Consider the following 18,437-nt stretch of genomic DNA (forward strand, 5'->3'; position numbering starts at 1 on the left):
AGTGCTGCTGCTGCTTTTCTGTTTATTTTATTATAAAGTAATGCATGTTTGTGAAAAAAAAATGCATGAGTGAAACACAAAATCCAAGTTCCCTTTCTTCTTTCTTCCCTCGGCGTTCCCCTTCTCACTCTTACCCATGCCTGCTAGCAGGGAGGGGGTGACCGGTGATAAATACCTTTCCCTATGCACATAAAAATAATATTTTGTATATATGTACATAGCTTTTTTAAAAAATATTTTTTATTGATTTTTTACAGAGAGGAAGGGAGAGGGAGAGAGAGTTAGAAACATCTATGGATGAGAGAGAAACATCGATCAGCTGCCTCCTGCACACCCACTACTGGGGATGTGCCCACAACCAAGGTACATGCCCTTGACCGGAATTGAACCTGGGACCCTTCAGTCCACAGGCCGATGCTCTATCCACTGAGCCAAACCAGTTAGAGCTGTACATAGCTTTATACATACATTTAATGTATTTAAATACATATACATAGTTTTCTGCATACAACCTGTTTTTGCTTTTTGTCATTTTTTTTAAATAAAAAGGGAAGCCTGACCAGTGTGGCTCAATGGTTGAACATCGACCTATGGACCAGGGGGTGGAGGTTGTGGGCTCAATCCCCAGTGGGTGGGTGCCGTGCAGGAGGCAGCCATGATTCTCTCTCATCATTGATGTTTCTATCTCTCTCTCTCCCTCTCCCTTCCTCTCTGAAGTCAATAAAAATGTATTTTTAAAAAATGAAATCCTATATAATAAAAGGCTAATATGCAAATTGACCAAACAGTGGAATGACTGGTCGCTATGATGTGTACTGACCACCAGGGGGCAGACGCTCAACGCAGGAGCCTGGCTCATGGCTGGCAAGCACAGTGGTGGTGGCGGGAGCCTCTCCTACCTCCATGCCAGCAGTCAGACATCCCCTGAGAGCTCCCGGACTGCAAGAGGATGCAGGTCGGGCTGAGGGACCCCCCGCCCCCGAGTGCACAAATTTCGTGCACTGGGCCTCTAGTAGAAAATAAAAAGGGAACATGCTTACATATACACAGTCTGTAACCTTATAATATATCATGGACTTCTTCCATGTCACACATATAATCTACCTTGTCCATTATAATGGCAGCATGGTATTCCCTAGTATAGTTAAATCATAATTTAAGCATTTCCTTATTAATGGACACAAGTTTTTTTTCTAATTTTTATATTAACATATATTGCATGAACATCCATATAAATATTTGTCTACGTGTGTGCATATTTTTATAGCAAAGATATCAAGAAGATGATATTTAAAAGATATGAATATTGTTTTATTTTGATAGGCACTGCCAATTGCCATTCAAAAGGTACCAGTTTGCAAAAGAAAAAAAAGAAAAAAAAAAGATAAAAAAAAAAGGTACCAGTTTGCACTCCCACTAACAATGAATAAGCGTGTCCTTTTCTCTACATCTTTGCCAACACTGGATATTATTTTTAAAATATTTTTATTGATTTCAGAGAGGAAGGGAGAGGGAGAGAGAGATTGAAACATAAAAAACAAACAAAACATCAATGATCAATGATGAGAGAAAATCATTGATTGGCTGCCTCCTGCATACCCCTTACTGGGAATTGAGTCTGCAACCCAGGCATATGCCCTTGGCCGGAATCGAACCTGGGAATCTTTAGTCCTCAGGCTGATGCTCTATCCACTGAGCCAAACTGGCTAGGGCAACACTGGATATTATTAATATCTCTTTAAGTTTCACTTAACTGGTGGGCATAAATGGTATCTGCTTTTTAATTAATATCTCTTCTGACTAATAGGATCATTCATAACTTAATTTTTAATTTTAAAGTTTTTACTTTTCTAAAGTGTAGTACATTTTTATTGTTCAAAATTTCAATAGTCCAAAGGCATACAGTGAAATGTGTTTTTCTCACTAATTCCCCAATTCCAACCTCATCTCCCAGAAGCGGCCAATGTGACTGTTTTTTTGTGTATCCTTCCAGAAGTACACTATGCACACACAAGCAAATCCACAGGCATTTCTGCTTCCCTTCTTTTGCACAAATGATAATGCAGTCAGTGGTTCTTTATCTTTGAGAATCTGCTGAAAGCTAAGACCTCGCCTCAGAAATGGTATCTGCACCTTCACACAAATATTTCACAAATTGCCTGGCTGGTGTGGCTCAGTGGTTGAGCATCAACCTATGAACCAGGAGGTCACAGTTCAATTCCCAGTCAGGGCACATGCCCAGGTTGCGGGTTCGATACCTCAGTGGGGAGGGGGCAGTGTGCAGGAGGCAGCAGATTCTCTCTCATCATTGATGTTTCTATCACTCTCTCCCTCTTCCTTCCTCTCTGAAATCAATACAAATATATATTTTTAAAAACACAAAACGTTTCACAAATTTCAGGTGGTTATGCCTCTGCCCCAGTGTCACTCAGGTTAAGCATCCCTGCTCCATCTTCCCCTCTGGCTCTTGGTGGGGCCTAAGTTTTGATAGTTCACTGACTCTAAGACACTGGGATTCTATGTGTTTATAATGTTACTAGAGGCCCAGTGCATGAAAATTCATGCACTGGAGGGGGTGGTCTCTCAGCCCAGCCTGCCCCCTCTCACAGTCTGGGAGCCCTCAGGGGCAGGAGGCAACCAGGTGATCAGGGGAAGGCGATGCCCCATCACACCTCTGCTGCTGCCACTGCCGGCAACGCAAGCCTCGGCCAGCCCTGGTTACCTGAGCCTCGGGCGGCCCTGGGCTGCTGGGCAGCCGCCATCCAAGGCTTGCCTGCGCCTTGGGCCAGCCCTGGGCGGCTGGGGGGCTGAGTGGACTAGGCGCCACCATCTTGTGGCTGTGGATGCCGCCATCTTTGAGGGCGGGACAGTCAATTAGCATATTCCCTCCTTATTGGCTGTGGGCGCCGCCATCTTTGTGCCATGAGGGTCAATTAACATATTCCCTCTTTATTAGATAGGATGAGTCTCCAAATATAAGATCTTACATATTGCCAATGTACAATTTAAATTGAGGCCTGAGCTTCTCTGGGCAGTGGAGTTAGCAGCAATATTTATCAAGTTCAACATGTCCCAAGGTGAATTCATTATCTTCTCTCCCTCAACAAAGAAATTTTGAACATCTGTAATGTATCAGGCACTGAGGATAAAATTATGAACAGCAGCCCTGGCTGGGTGGCTCAGTTGGTCAGAGTGTCGTCCGTACACCAAAAACGTTGTCGGTTTGATTCCCAATCAGGGCACATATCTAAGTTACAGGTTAGATCCCTGGTAGGGGCCATGTATGGGAGGCAACCAATTGATGTTCTTTCTCACATTGATGTCTCTCTCTCTCTCTCTCTCTCTCTCTCTCTCTCTTTCTCTCTCTCTCTCTCGTCTCCTTTCTTCTCTCTGTAAAATCAATAAACATATCCTCAGGTGAGGATAAAAAAGTTATGAACAGCAAAACCCACACCCCTGCTTCTTTAAGTTCTTTTGAAGTGGAAATGGAGCTGGAGTAATTTCAAGTCGCATATGATTCATGCTACAGAAGGAACCAAAAGAGCCTAACAGGAACAAATTGTACCAGGAGTGAGGTTTAAATGAAGAGCTGACCAGAGGAGGCACCGAGTATACAGAATTGAAAACAGCGTCACCGTGGGCCATAAAGCATGAGACTCTGCTCCCCAACTCCAGGAGGGAATTCTGATGGGCAGGGTATGTCGCAGCAAAATCTACTTGAATTCTTGGCTGTGGTCCCTGGGAATCCACACAAGAAGCTTGAGCTTCTACAATAGATCCTCTCTTTCTTGTGGAGAACCCAGCCCATGCGTTCAGGTGGGGCTTACCCTCATGGGCTGAACATATGACTCCAAACTGGTGCTCTACCACCCTGGCTATCGTGATTGGTTCATGGATGGGCGCATGACATAAGCAAGGCCAATCAGAGTCTCTCAGGACAGAATCCAGCCTCCTCTGGTGTTTGAGGCCTCTGTGAGGGGCCCTCTGGGACCTCTTTAGCCTCCTGCCCCACCACCTCTGCTTGGCTTCTACAGTACAGAACAAAGGTCCAGGCAAGGCTCCACTATTCTCCTCTCCGTGGGAATGCCCTTCTTTTGCTACTCACTTTTCCAGGCTTAGCTCAAGGGTCACCTCCTCCGGGAAGTCCTCTACTCCTCTGGGCTCCTGTATCACCCCATGCTTTCCTGTGTCCGCTCTGATCATACAGTGCTGCTCTTAGGTGTCTGAGGGCGAGACCTGTATGACCCATTCTTGGACCCCAGAGGTCAGCCCAAGGCTAGGCCCAGGTGAGGCCTTCCGGAATATTTGCTGAGAATCTGAGAGGCTCTCTGGGTGCAACTAGCAAGGTAGATCACTGCAAGCAGGTGGATCAATGACTTTGGGGACCAGTGTTGTGGGCAAATGGAGTGGGGGGCCAGAGTAACTGGGAGGCTTGGGAGTCGAGGAAGTGGAGGCACCAGGCAACCCTTTTTCATATCCCAGCTGCCCTTCTGTCCTCATCTGCCCAGAACACTTCTTGTCAGTTCCCCCTTTTTCAGGCCCTCGCTGAACAATCCTCTCTGTGCATGTGAGTTCAAATGTCTCCCCAGGAATCCCCAAATTCCCCAATGGTTCCAAACCTCTCTACCAAAGGTACTATGGCCTGAATGTTGTGTCCCCGAAAAATTCACATGTTGGAATCCTAATGTCTGTGTGATGGTATTAGAAGGTGGAGCCTTTGGGAGGTGATTAGTTCCTGAGGGTGGAGCCTACTTGAATGGGATTAGTGTTCTAATAAAAGAGACCCCATAGAGCTCCCTTCCACCCTGTGAGCACGGTGAAAAGGTATGGGCTCTGATCCAGGGAGGGAGCCTTCACCTAACCGTGCTAGCGCCCTGACCTTGGACTTCCAGCCTTCAGAAGTACGAGAGACAGAGACAACAGACTAAGGTAAAAGACTTTCTAAAACTTGTCCTAATGATTCCTAAAACTCCACCATTAATACCCCAAATTTTCCCTAAAAAATACCCTGCCCAGTGCCGGGAGAGGGTGGTGTGCCCCTTACCTAGGGCTTCTCCAGGGCAGGGAAGCTGGTGTTAGTCTCCTGTGATGGCCGCCAGGGAGGGGGAAGGCAGGTTCCTCCTTTATACTGTACCTCCCCCACACAGCTGCTCAGAAAGGTGACACTCCCCCATCTATTTCTGGATATCTCAAGGCTCAGGAACACTAGCCTCTGCCCAGTCTGCCCTGGGCCAGTGTTCTCCCCATAAAAAAAGGGAATCCCTGAAGCTAGAGACAAGGTGGGCTGGGGCGTGGAGGCTCCAGGCTGGAACAACGGCCTCCCACCTGGATTTGGTCCTAGCCTCAGCACCCCTGGCCTCAGAGAACATCTCCTCACGTTTGTTCCTTTCATGTGAGCATGGAGACTCACCTAAGGTGAAGGAGAGATTCCTAGATCAAGAAGGTTGGGTCTGGGTCCCAGCTCCAGCACTGATTTGCCATGTAATCTTGGAGGACTTTCTGCCTCACTCTGGACCCCTGTTCAATGGCTAGATTTGACTCCATTTCTTGGGGCCTTTCTTGGGTTTCCAAGTCTTGAGAACAGTTCCCCAAAGCCAGAGGATGGTGAGAGGACAAAGCCATGATCCCATTAGATCTGTTCCCAGGAATGTCTCAGAAGGCCTTACTGTCCCAGACAGTATCTTTTGTTCCAGCAACAGCAAAAGCTCCAGTCCCTCCAGGCAGGCAAGATATCCTATCTAATAAAAAGGGAATGTGAAAATTGACCATCATGCTGTGACAACGATGGCGGTGCCCATAGCCATAAGATGGCGGTGCCCAGTCCCCTCAGTCCCACTGGAGTCCCACAGTCCTTTCAGCCCAGCAGGGGCGGGGGTTGGGGGGTAGAAGGCACAAGGTGCAGCCAGACCCACCCTCAGCCCCCCAGCTGCCCAGGGCCGCCCGAGGCTCAGGTAACCAGGGCTGGCCGAGGGTTGCGCTACCAGCAGTGGCAGCAGCAGAGGTGTAATGAGGGCTTTGCCTTCCCCTGATCGCCGGGTTGCCTCCCACCCTTCAGGGCTCCCGGACTGTGAGAGAGGGCAGGCCGGGCTGAGGGACGCCCCCTCCAGTGCATGAATTTTCATGCACCGGGCCTCTAGTGGAAGCAGATGCTGTTTTCACAGTAATGCTGAACAGTAGAGTGGCTTCTGATTTTCTTCTAATCAAGGGGACCTTGCGGGTGGCCAGTCTCTTTGGAGGGGCAGGAGGATTTGTCTTGAAGCTGTTTGCCTGACAAGCATTCTTGCTTTTTAGGATGCCACTCTTTTTTCTTTTCTTTTTCTTTTTTTTTATTTCGAAGAGGGAGAGAGAGATAGAAACATCAATGATGAAAGAAAATCATTGATTGGCTGCTCCTGCATGTCCCCCACCAGGGACCAAGCCGGCAAGCCAACAACCCGGGTATGTGTCCTGACTGGGAATTGAACCATGACATCCTGGTTCATAGGTCTATGTTCAACTGCTGAGCCACACCAGCTGGGCTGGAATGCCCCTCTTTCACCTCCCACCTTCACCCAATCCCAAACACAGTTCACCTTCCTTATTAGTCTGTAGAAAGGCTTTTCGGAAAAAGCAGGATTCTAGGTGAAGGAAATTTCTTATTTGGTTGGCAGTCTGAGGGGATGGGAAATAGGGATGGGGCTAAACTAATGAGCCAGACTAGGATGGAAGCCTGGGGTAAGTCTAATCTCCATGCCCACCTCAGCCCCAGCAGGAAGTGGGCAGAGTCTCCTCAGTCCTGACAATCAGGAACCCCAACTCCTCTGGCTATTCTGGGGGCATACCTCTCTCACCCCCAGAGGCTCGGGCCCACAGAAAGTTCTTCCCAGAGCTGCTTACTGATACCTCGGCTGGCTCCTTCCTCCATTATCTCTGACTGGGCATCCAAAGCTCAGAGCCAGGTTATTTATAGACTGGCCCACACTAGGGGAGGGGATAGGCCAGTGTTTATAAAACACCGGTCTGGGAGGGAGTGGGGCTGGACCTTGAGGATCTGAAACTGAGAGCTCTGCATCTGGTCCAGCCCTACTGACAGAGAAGGGGGAGGAAGAGAAGGGAGGGGTGGGTGCCCTAAAGAGTGAATCATATGCAAATTGTATGCAAATCAGCGAGTACGCAAGTGGTGACGGGGGAAGGGGGGGAGCGGGCGGCCCTCGTTGGGTTCCCAGGCCTAATGGTCTGGGTACCGGGTTAGGCACCCCTGAGGGAGAGGCCCAGTCTCACCAGCTCCCTCCCCCAGCCCTGGAATTGCTTGGAGCCCAAGGGGGTCCTGGAGAAAGAACTCGCAGTTGGGGGAGGGGAGTCAGCCGTTCAGCCCCTTCCTCACCCCTCCTGCCCCCTCGGCCAGAGCGTCCGTCGTTGGGGAAGAGGTGTTGGGTTACTGCCCGGGGCTATAGTTAGCTGTGGGACTCAGCCGGTCCGCAGGATTCCCGGGACCAGCCTGGCTCGTCCAGACACCGACCGGCACCCGCTGGCCTGACCACACCTTCCCGCTCTCTCGGCCTCTGTGACCTCCAGGTGGGTGCCAGGTCCCTGCCCCCGCCCCTCGCCAGGTGGAGTCCAAGGCAAAAAATTAGGCAGAGGCACAGAGTGTAGGGGCATCCGGGGGTCGGAGGAGCCGAGACTTGGGGCTGTGATTGGGGCGGAGACGGTCATACCCAAGCCCTGCCCACTCCCGTGGCCCCGCCCACGCCTGGGCCCCGCGTCCTGGACCATCCTCACTCCACAGCAGAAAAGGTGTGCGCCTCCTCCTCCAGCCCGTTGAAGCCAAGGCTGCACCGCTGCCACTGGTCCCACCCGCATCCGGACCTCGCTCTCCTGTCTCCCCCAGAGATGATGCAGGCTGCTCTGCTGCTCGCCCTCAGCTGCCTCGGCCTTCTCGCCTTCTGGCAGGTAACTGGGGGAACCATCCCCTGCCACTAAGGAAAGAGCTGGGAGGCAAACTCCTCAAAAATCTCTCCCAGGGACTGTTCTCTAAGACCCCAGTCCTCTTAATGCTCTTCCTCTCTGCAATCATCCTCCCCCCCCCCCCCCCCAGTTCCCATTCCCTCTACTAGAACCCCCATCTTCACCCACTGATCCTCCTTCCTTCATACTCATCCCTCCCTAGGAACGGCCTCTAACTTCCTCATCCCCAATTTCCCATCTCCATCTCCATCTACAGGCTCAGTCTAGGCCAGTGATGGGCAACCTTTTGAGCTTGGTGTGTCAAACTTCGCCAAAAAACTGAGCATAACTCAGGTAGTGTGTCACTTTGAGGAAAAAACATTATTTCGCAAATGTTTCATCCTCAGGAGCAGCAAATGTTTCATCCTCGGCATGCGGCCGCCTCAGCTCTTTGGCGTGTCATCAGAAATGGCTACGCGTGTCAGTGCTGACACGCGTGTCATAGGTTCGCCATCACTGGTCTAGGCAAAGTGGGTTGGGCCCCCTGTGTTCTGCCCTCCCGCAGTCCCTCCAGGACCAGGGTTCCTCCCCACCCCTCCCCAGGTCTGGGGATGACAGTGGGAGAACACTTGGAGTCTCAGAGCTGACAGTGATTTGGTGTGGTGGCTGAGCACTGCATGGGAGGGAAAGAGAGTCTGAGGATGGGGTGGGGTCAGGTCATTGGGATACAGTGGCACATCTGTATATCATCTGCACACTGAGTCTTAGAGCCAGAATAGTGCTTGGAAGCCATCTAGCCCCCCTTCCCTCTGAACGTAGGGACCTCTTTCATGACAAGATGACCCCTTTTAGGTTGTACAGAAGTGAAGATCTATATCCTAGCCTCACAATAGCCCTATGGGGTTGGAAGTATGAATTTATAGGTGGAAAACCTGAAGCCCAGAAGAGTTAAGAGACTGGCCAAGATCCCACAGCTAATAGGTGATGAACCCATGTCTGACTCCAGTGCCTACATTATTTAAGCCCCTGGGCTCTTGCCAAATTATATACACCAGATATTTGGACATAAAAAATGAGATTCTGTGTTTCTGAACTGATCTGCCACCTGGCCCCTGTCCAATGCTCTGAATTTATACCCTTTCCTGTGTGGCTCCTCTCTTCCTTACCACATTAGGCCCCGGCTGTTCCCATCCTGCCCCTGGGCCTGGCTCCAGACACCTTCGATGATGCCTATGTGGGCTGCGCGGAGGAGATGGAGGAGAAGGCAGCCCTTCTGCTGAAGGAGGAGATGGCCCACCACGTGCTGCTGCGGGAATCCTGGGAGGCAGCCCAGGAGGCCTGGGAGCAGAAGCAGCGAGGGCTCACACTGCCCCCTGGCTTCAAATCCCAGCATGGAATCGCCATCATGGTCTACACCAACTCATCTAACAACTTGTACTGGGAGCTGAACCAGGCGGTGCGGACAGGCGGTGTCTCCCGGGAGTACTACATGAGGCACTTCCCCTTCAAGGCCCTGCATTTCTACCTGACCCGGGCCCTGCAGTTGCTTCAGGGGAGCAAGGGCTGCAGCAGGGGACCTGGGCAGGTGGTGTTCCGAGGTGTAGGCACCCTTCGCTTTGAACCCAAGAGGTTGGGGGACTCTATTCGCTTGGGCCAGTTTGCCTCCAGCTCCCTGGATGAGGCAGTGGCCCACAGATTTGGTAATGCCACCTTCTTCTCCCTAAGGACTTGTTTTGGGGCCCCCATCGAGGCCCTGTCTGTTTTTCCCAAGGAGCGCGAGGTGCTGATCCCTCCCCACGAAGTCTTCTTGGTCACCAGGTTCTCCCAAGATGGAGCCCAGAGCCTAGTGACTCTCTGCAGCTATAATAAGACCTGCAGCCACTTTAACTGCGCCTATCTGGGTGGTGAGCTGTGCATGTGGGAAGCAGGACTGGCAAAGAGGGTGAAATAAGCCAGGATGTCCCTACCGATCCCCAGGGCCTTCAGGAGATCTAGTTGGTTAAAGGTAGAAGTCAGCTGCAGTTACGGTTCTCCGTGACTTAGGTCCTACCCGCTCTTAGAAAGAAGGTCCTGCCAGTGTTTTCCAGATCTGTGCATATTCGCAAATGATTCTGTAAATGTGCTCAAAAGGTCCCATGTGCTATAGAGTCTAATAGAGCAAAAGAGCCCAGTCCAGGGGGTCAGCAAGGAGAGGGAAGTGACAGGAATGCTGCTTCAGATCTCAGGAGGCCCTGGGCTTCACAGGTCCACAGGACACATCCGTGCTATTCCCAAGTGGGGAGGCAGGGACAGAGTGGAGCAGTGACTGGAGCTAGGGAGGGAGCAGGGATGGACAAGCTATCTGGGAAGATTTCCTGGGGTAAGGAGGAGGAAAGGAAGCCAGAAGTTTGCACTTAGGGGAAGGGGAAGATGGATTGAGAAGGGGAAAGGCCAGTGCCAGAGCCTGGTGGGAAGGGGTATTTGGGGTGTGAGGGTCTGTCTACATGAAGGTCTCACCAAGCTGTCTATTCCAGGGGAGAAGAGGCGGGGCTGTATGTCTGTACCAAGTGAGTTACCCTCCTTCCCCTCCCTCAGCTTCTTTGACTCCTCCCGGTCCTGCTGGCCCCTCACCTTCTTTTCTTCTCTCTCCAGCAGGGGGGGCAGCCAGACCCATCATCCAACAGGGCCTTCTCTCTGCTCTCCTGGAACACCCTACACTTGGCCCCCGGGGGGTTCCAGCTCTCAGGAGCTGGGTCCTTGAAAGTCCAATGCCTGCCACTTAGGGGTCCTGGGAACTGCTGACCTTCATATGAAGAAGGGGGCCTTCGAGAAGCCTCAAGAAGCAAGAACATGGTTTCAGACCCAGCCCTAGAAGCCATCTCCCCAACTGGGATGTGGGGGATCTGAGGCCATGGAAGGGTGGAGACTCCCTGGGACAAGTAAAGGTAGTGCTGTGATGACCTCTTGATTAAACGGTGTTGGAGTGTGGTGACATCGAATTTCATGATCAGTTTATTCCATGAGACGGGACCATCTGCCCTGCTCTGGCCTTGCAGGGCTGAGGGACTTAAAAGAATGACCTCTTTCTCTCTCCTAGACATGGTCCCCTGTGCAGACCCCTGTCACACACTATAACTTGCAAACCCAGAAGCTTTAACAGCCCGAGGTTCCTCTCAACATCCTGAAGGCAGGAAGGGGACAGATGGATTCCTCGGCTCATTCGTCAGATGAGGAAGGCAAAGCCAAGGAGGAAAGCGACTTGCTCAAGGTCAGAGAGTTAGTGTTGAAAACAGGCCCCCTGCCTCGCAGTCCAGAACTCTTTGCACTAAAGAGCTGAAGGAACTCAAGGTAGGATCCTAAGCCCAAGATACTTGAGTCCCCAGAGCAAGCCATTTCTCTTTGCCCTGCTCCCACAAGGGTCTGTTTTGGGGGAGGGAAGGGGTCATAAAACATGAAGAGACAGCGATTCTCACACACTCTGGAGGTATCTGACATCCTGAACAGAAACCTTATCGAGGTGAGGAAAGCAGTGCAGGCTCCTACGAGATGACCCCCACCCTCAGCATGTAGCTGCCCTAAGTCAGCCACAGAAGGAGCCCGCCCACTGCAGCAAGAACCCTCCTGGGCAGGTCCCCAGCCCCCTCTGACTCTTGCTGCTTATGCACCAGCACGTGAGCTGAGGAAGAGAGACCAGACTTTCCAGGTGCTGGAGACCCACCTCCTCCAGCATCTTGAAGCCCAGTTTCTGAAGATACCTGGGTCCCCGCCATCCCTGGCACTGTCAGCTCTGGGGTCGCAGGGATGGGGGGCCCCAGGTTTTGGAAGCTGTTGCACACTCGGGTGATAGATATAGCAGCTGAGGATGCTGTCACTCTCAGGGGCCCGGGTGACCCTTCCTGTGCCAGAGTCCACTGCACACCAGCTACCTCACTTTGCAGTCAAGAGACAGTCTCGGTCAGCCTGTCAGTCTGTGGCCCAGGTCTGTGGGAGGGTGGGGCGGGGGGAGTATTGCTGGGAGGTCCCTCAGAAGATGAACCTGCCTTGTACCACTTCTACCCTCCACAGAACCCCAGGGGACATCATGCTTGGGGGTCCTGGGGGAGAAATGAGATTGATGTTTCTATTCCTCTCTCCCTCTCTCTTTCTCTCTGAAGGTGGTCTAGTAGGTAGGTGGAGTCTGGGGCAGGTGAATATGAGCAGGGCTAGATGGTGGTGAGTTTAGAAGATACAAAGAAGGAACGTCTGTGGGCCAGGGACAGGATCAAGAGCCCTAAGGATGGGAAAGTGTTTAACTGGTAGAGATTTGTGCATCTGCCCTGTCAGCTCTCTTCCCCATCTGCAGCTGTCCACTCGTAGCCATCCTCAGGGTCCAGTTCAAATTCCACCTCCTCTTTCTCAACTTCGTGTATGCTGCCCCTCTTCCTTCCCCGAGCCTCTCAAATGGCAGGCTCTTTCTCTCCTTTGAGTCCCACTGCAGTTTGTGTCTCTTTTAGTGAAGCACCTTCTGCCTAATAAGACGGTTTATAATCCTCACCAGACTGAAAGCTTCCTATGTGTCCCTGCTCTACAGTCCCCTCCCTCCAAGACAGGGCCTGGGGCACAAGGGGCATGGCTATGAATGTTGGTTGAATGAATGAATAAGTGAATGACTAATGAACTAAGTATATGAGTAAAATGACTAAGGGAGTAGATGAGAATAAGTGAACACATAAGTGAAATGAAAAGAATAAATAAATGGTTCAGAGGGTAACTGAGTGCAAGGGGCCACACTGTGCAGGCTGTGGCTTCTAAGTGCAGGTAAGATGGGGCCACGTATGACTGCAGGATGGATAAGGGGTGTGAGTCTGGGTGTGGTGCATTTATCCCAGCCAGCAAGGAACAGAAATGGGAACGGTTCGGAGGTGAGCAACCAACCTCGAACTCCCGCCGGGCAGTCTCTGTGTAGCACTGGACCAGGGCCTTGATGACTCAAAGGTAGTAGATCCACGCTCTCCCTCCCCAGGCCCTGCCCCTGCCCCAGGGTTGGCCTGGGATGGGAAGACAGGAGGGTGAGGGAGATCTCTCCCAGCCAGCCTTTCTCTAGTCACTGCTCCCTCCCTGCCCGCCCCCCCCCCCCCCCCCAAGCAATGAAGGATGGAGGCCAAGTCAGTGCAGACTTTTCTATCCCTAAGGCCACACGTCTAGACCCTGGTGCAATCCTAGAAGGTAGAAGGATGGAGGCCAGGAGTTGGGTGGTGGGGTGAGGGTTGGGAGGTGGAGCAGGGAGTGGGCAGAGACAGAAATGTTGAGCAGGGCAGAGTTGAGCTCTCTCTCCTGCCACCATCCCAACCTTGGTTTTCCTGAGTTGAGTTAGTCCAAACTCTGTAGGGGACTTGGGGAGGCACCTACCTATGTATAAACACAGAAATCATCATGCAAATTAGAATGATTGGTTCTGGGTCTGGTTTTAGGCCTCAGCATAGTACCAGGAGGGCAAGTAGGGCATAGTGGGGCAGAGACTTGAGCGAGCAAGAGAGAGCAGAAGTTGAGAGAGTAGGCAATGTGCTGGACTCAGAGAACACAGGCTGAAAATCCCAGCGCTGAGCAGCTATGTGCCTCAGGCAACTTCCTCAACTTCTTCAGGCCTGAGCGTATGAATTTGAAGTGGAGATGGTAATAATGCCTCCTTCCGAGGAGGAGAGACATAGAGTAGGGGGCCTTCTAAATATTTAGGAAATAATTATTTTTATTTACCTAGTTTTATCCTCTCTGAATATTTTATAGTTTCATATTTACTTTTATGATATAAAAAAAGCAGAGCATTTTATTAATACTAGAGGCCCAGTGCACAAAATTCGTGCACTGGCGGGAGGGGGGGGTCCCCTCAGCCCGGCCTGCGCCCTCTCACAATCTGGGACCCCTCACTCCTAACCTCCTGCCTGCTCACTCCTTAGCGCTTCTGTGGAGGCAGGAGAGGCTCCTGCCACCACAGCTGTGCTCGCCAGCCGCGAGCCCAGCTTCTGACTGAGTAGCGCTCCAGTGTGGGAGCACACTGACCATCAAGGGGCGGCTCATGCGTTGAACGTCTGCCCCCTGGTGGTCAGTGCATGTCATAGCGACCAATTGTTCTGCTGGTCGTTCCGATTTGCATATTAGGGTTTTATGATATAGGATTTGAAAAGGATATAGAATCGCAGAGATGGGACAGGCAGAAGTATGAGAGAGAATGAGGGCCCTTTTAGCTACAGGTCATAGAAAGTGTTTTCTTTGTGTAAAATAAAGAATAAGAACTTTGGGAGGCCAACCTGAGGATGCAGGATAAGTGGGAGGGGAAAGCTGGGTGGGTCATCAGAGAGCAGGCCAGGAGGTGGGGTAGCTGGAAGAAGGGTGGGACCTCAGCGGAGGAATGGGGAGATCCCCAGCTGGCTGCTATGGGGGACCCTGCAGGACAGTGACTCTGCCCAACCAGGACTGGAGACAGGCCCAGAGAACTGAATCCGACCTCAGGTGAAGAAGCCGAGTTTCACCCTCGGGTGGAAGCAGCCCTGACATGTGGTCTGCAAATATGCATCAGGCGGCCTGGACAGGCCCAGGAAGTGCCAGGGGGATAGGGAGATACTTCCAGAATTTGGATCAGCGCTCCAGGAGGGTGGCTGAGGTGTCGGTGCCGGGGAGCCTGGAGCCAGGATGTGGTGGGAACTGGGAACCTTAGGCATTTAGTTTCTCGTAAGTGTCGTGTTTTCTCCAAGCTTTTGTACATGCTGTTTCCTGTGCCTAGAGCTCCCTCTCCTCCATATTGCCCCATCAACCTCCTGTTTATCCTTCAGGATTCTGTTCTGCCCTCCAGGTCTCTAGGAAGCAACCTGATTCTGAGGCTGGGGCTGGGCCCTCTCCTCTGAGCTCTAACAGCCCCTGTGCTTCCTTCCATCATAGGCTGTTGGGCATCCCGTACAATTACAGTTTGTTTCCTTCTGCTACTCTAGACTGTCAGCACCAGTATGCATGCATTTGTTTCCAGTACAGGTGCTTAGTAAATGTTTGTTGAACAAACTATTGATCAACCAGTTAAGGGAAGGCCTTCCTCACCTGGGGATCCAGGGACCTCAGAGCTCCAGAGCTAGCCTGTTGCCCTGTAGTGCTGGCCTGGAGTCCCTTGCTTAGAGAGATCCACAGGTAACACGTTTTAAGGGGAATAGCTAGACCTGGCAGTAATACCGGTCTAAATTAGGAAGGGGCTCCTCTGGCATATGGGGCAGCTCAGTTGGTTGGGATGTTGTCCGGATACACCAAGGTTGCAGGTTCAATCCCCAGTCAGGGCACATATAAGAATCAACCAGTGAATGCATGAATAGATGGAATAACAAGCCTCTCTCTCTCTCCTCCCCTCTCTAAAAGAAAGCAATTAATAAAAATAAAAATAAATACATCAGGTAGGGACCCCCATGCCAAGCCAAACTGAGTTGGAGAGCAGATAAGAAAGGAGTGTGAGCCCCTTGGAGGTCTGGCCTCCTCTCTTAGGCTCTGTCAGCCTTCTAATTCCCAGTTTGTGGGGCACTTTTCCCTCAGCTTCTTAACATGTTTTTTGTTTTTGTTTTTTGGCCCAGTTGACGGCAAAAAGATTTGTCTGGAGCTCATAGGGTGCCGGTGGCTTGGGATGAGAGGGGTATGGACTTCTGTTTAAGCTGGATGATAGGGTTGGAAATTTAAGAAATGGCCAGAGCCAGGAAAAGGGAAAGACATGCCATGTGTGAGAGCGGGAATTAGGAACAGGCTTTCCGGGAACACACCTGCAGACAGACAAGCCAGGGTGTGCAGACAAATGGACGGAAGAGACAGTACAGGTGCAGTCAGGCCTGATGTGGAGGACTCACCGATGAGGTACTCACAAAGGTGGGGGTTGCGGGATACTGTGGCTTTTTGGATTTGCAGCAGGAGCAGCAACAGCAAATAAACCAGAAAATTCTCCTAATTTAGGTGGCAGGGAGAGGTTATTCAGAAGACAGGGTCTAGGGAAGTGGGGGCAGGAGGTGGGGGATGGTGCTGGGGTTGGAAGTGAGAGCTCTGAGGTCATTCCTGAGAAGGTAGCAAACGGCCTTGGGGGAGGGCAGGGTGTTGAAGGCACAGGCAGGGTCAGGTCCTCTTGGAAGCAGGACAGGTAGAGCTCGGAGCGAGCGAACTTCCATTCCACATCGGCATCGTCCTGTGGCCCAGGAGGTAGGGGCTCTGTAAGGACCACTTTGATACCCAGTCTTCCTGCCCACTGAGTCTGCCTCGTTTCTCCCATCCTCACATCTCCTCTTCTGCTCAAGGTGCCAACCACTTTCTTCTCTCCATTAAAAAAAAAATAGTGTCATTGAGTCCTGGCCACTTTGCTCAGTGGTTGGAGCATCAGCCCATGGATCAGGGGGTCTTGGGTTTAGCTCCTGGTCAAGGGCATATGCCTCGGTTGCAGGTTTGATCCCGACTGATGTGTCTCTCTCACACCGATGTTTCTCAAACTCTCTCCCTCTTTCTCCCCCTCCTCCTTCCCTTGGCTCCACTCTCTCTGAAAAATCAGTGGAAAAAATAACCTCTGGTGAAGATTTTTTAAAAATTGTTATTGATTTTTAGAGAAAAAGGGAGAGGGAGAAAGAGAAAAAAAACCCTCTAGTGAGGATTTAAAAAATAATATTGTTATTGATTTTTAGAGAGAGAGGAAGAGAGAGGTAGAGAGAGAAACATCTATGAGAGCGGAACGTAGATCAGCTGCCTCCTGCAACAGCCTCTATAGGGGGTCGAGCCTGCAACCCAGGCATGTGCCCTGACCAGGAATGGCAACCGTTTGGTTCATGGGATGATCCCCAACCAACTGAGCCACACCAGCCAGGGCATCTTCTCCCATTTTTATCTCCATTCTGGTCCATCACCCCCATTTCCCCTGCCTGTGTCCCGCTCTCCTCCTTCCTCCCCATTATTTTTATCCTTCTGACATTCAATTCCCGCCCAGGCATTTTTCCAGCCACTAACCCTAACCTACTCACTTCCTTCCCTTTCCCTTTTCATGTTCTCATCTACTTTTCTGAAATGCACCTTTCCTCCTAACCATAGAGTGGAAAGAGCAATAGTCCTGTCACCTAACAGCATTACTAGGACCCTCATTTTACAGCTGAGGAAAATGAGGCCGAGAGGAAAACTTGTCTCCAGTCACAAAACAAGACAATTGTAGAAGCAGACAGGAACCCAAGTGTCTCCACTGCTTGTATCCTATTCCCCTCGACCCCTTTCTCCCTTCTCCCTGGCCGAGGCTGGCCTCAGTTCACATCCCTCAATCTTCTGGAAGGAGTGGGTGATCATGGCAATGAGCATGTTGAGCAGCACAAAGACCATGACGATGGTAAAGATGCCATAGAGAGCCCAGCCCACAAATTCAGGCAGCAAAACTGAGGCATGTGTACCACACTGTGCTCCTCCATGCCAAACATGGTCCAGAACAGACACTGGAATGTCCCGTTGGAACTGGCATGTTGGGACAAAGGGTAGGATGTGAGGGGTGGGAGATGAGCCTGAGTGCCACCCAGACACTCCTCCCGCTTCCTGACCCAACCAAAGGCGTTCTGCTTCCATGAAGCCCTGGAACACCCTGGCTCATACAGACACTTGCCATTTCTGAGCTCCAGCTTCATTCTTTCAAACAGTATTAACTGGGCACATAGTAGTGCCATAGATGCTAAAGGTACAGCCATGAACAAGACAGACATGGTCCCTGTCTTCCAGGACCTTATGTTCTAGGGAGGGAACAGGGTGTGAGATGGACACTGATTATAGCACCATTTTAAAAAAGATCTCTTTCATTATTTATTTTGTTAATCCTCACCCTAGGATATTTTCCTATTGACTTTTAGAGAGAGTGGAAGGGAGGGGGAGAGGCAGAGAAACATTGAATGGTTGCCTTCTGCATGTGCCCGGACCAGGGCCAGGGATTGAGCCTGCAACTGAGGTATGTGCCCTTGACCGGAATTGCACTCGGGACCCTTCAGTCCGGGGGGGCCGACGCTCTCTCCACTGAGCCAAACTGGCTAGGGCTATAGCAACATTTTTTAATTGTGGCAAGTGCTATGAAGAAGCAGCATGAGATGTTATGACTTAGTCTGGGAGTTGAGGATTCTTTGAAAAGCATTCAAGCTAAGGATCCCTGGGAATCAACCAGGCGGGAGGGAAGATGTGAAGAATGAGTATACAGCTCTATAGTTCCCATTGGCCCGGGCAAGTCTCGCTTCTTGGTTGGAACTCCCTACAGGAGTTGACTCAGGTGGCTAGAGCACACAGTGCAGGAAGCTGACAACTCCTGTTCTGTCTGCTCCCCTGACTGTGTCCAGCTGCCTCTCTCCTGTTCATTCAAAACCCGCCCCCGGCCCTCCCTCTGCCAGGACCGGCTGCTGGCCCTCAGCCCTGTAACTTGGAGACCAGAAGAACTGATGTTAGTACCACACCATGAAATCTTCTGGGAAAGGAGTGAGAGGACATAGTTGCTCAAAAAAGGTGGGAATAGAATTTAAAGTCATAGCTGGAGGGGACTT

The 18,437-nt window shown here is 51.2% G+C and overlaps 1 protein-coding gene and 1 pseudogene across 2 annotated transcripts; one reads left to right on the forward strand and one right to left on the reverse strand.

The window, feature by feature from the left end:
* Nucleotides 1-7,486: 7,486 nt before the first annotated feature.
* Nucleotides 7,487-10,685, forward strand: ART5 (ADP-ribosyltransferase 5; the record flags this gene model as incomplete). The annotated part of the gene is made up of 5 exons (XM_079786995.1): nt 7,487-7,554; nt 7,868-7,929; nt 9,098-9,827; nt 10,437-10,469; nt 10,555-10,685. Exons 2-5 carry the CDS (start codon nt 7,870-7,872, stop codon nt 10,683-10,685), a joined length of 954 nt encoding a protein of 317 aa, XP_079643121.1. The 5' UTR covers nt 7,487-7,554; nt 7,868-7,869.
* A 1,478-nt stretch (nt 10,686-12,163) lies between these two features.
* LOC307110137 (short transient receptor potential channel 2 homolog) lies at nt 12,164-17,618 on the reverse strand (annotated as a pseudogene). The gene is made up of 5 exons: nt 17,185-17,618; nt 15,955-16,081; nt 15,768-15,846; nt 12,817-12,929; nt 12,164-12,172 (listed from the first exon to the last, which is right to left on the reverse strand). The product of its transcript is annotated as a short transient receptor potential channel 2 homolog (transcript).
* Nucleotides 17,619-18,437: the final 819 nt, after the last annotated feature.

This window comes from Cnephaeus nilssonii (genome assembly GCF_951640355.1).
Source record: "Cnephaeus nilssonii genome assembly, chromosome: 13".
Lineage (NCBI taxonomy): Eukaryota > Metazoa > Chordata > Mammalia > Chiroptera > Vespertilionidae > Cnephaeus > Cnephaeus nilssonii.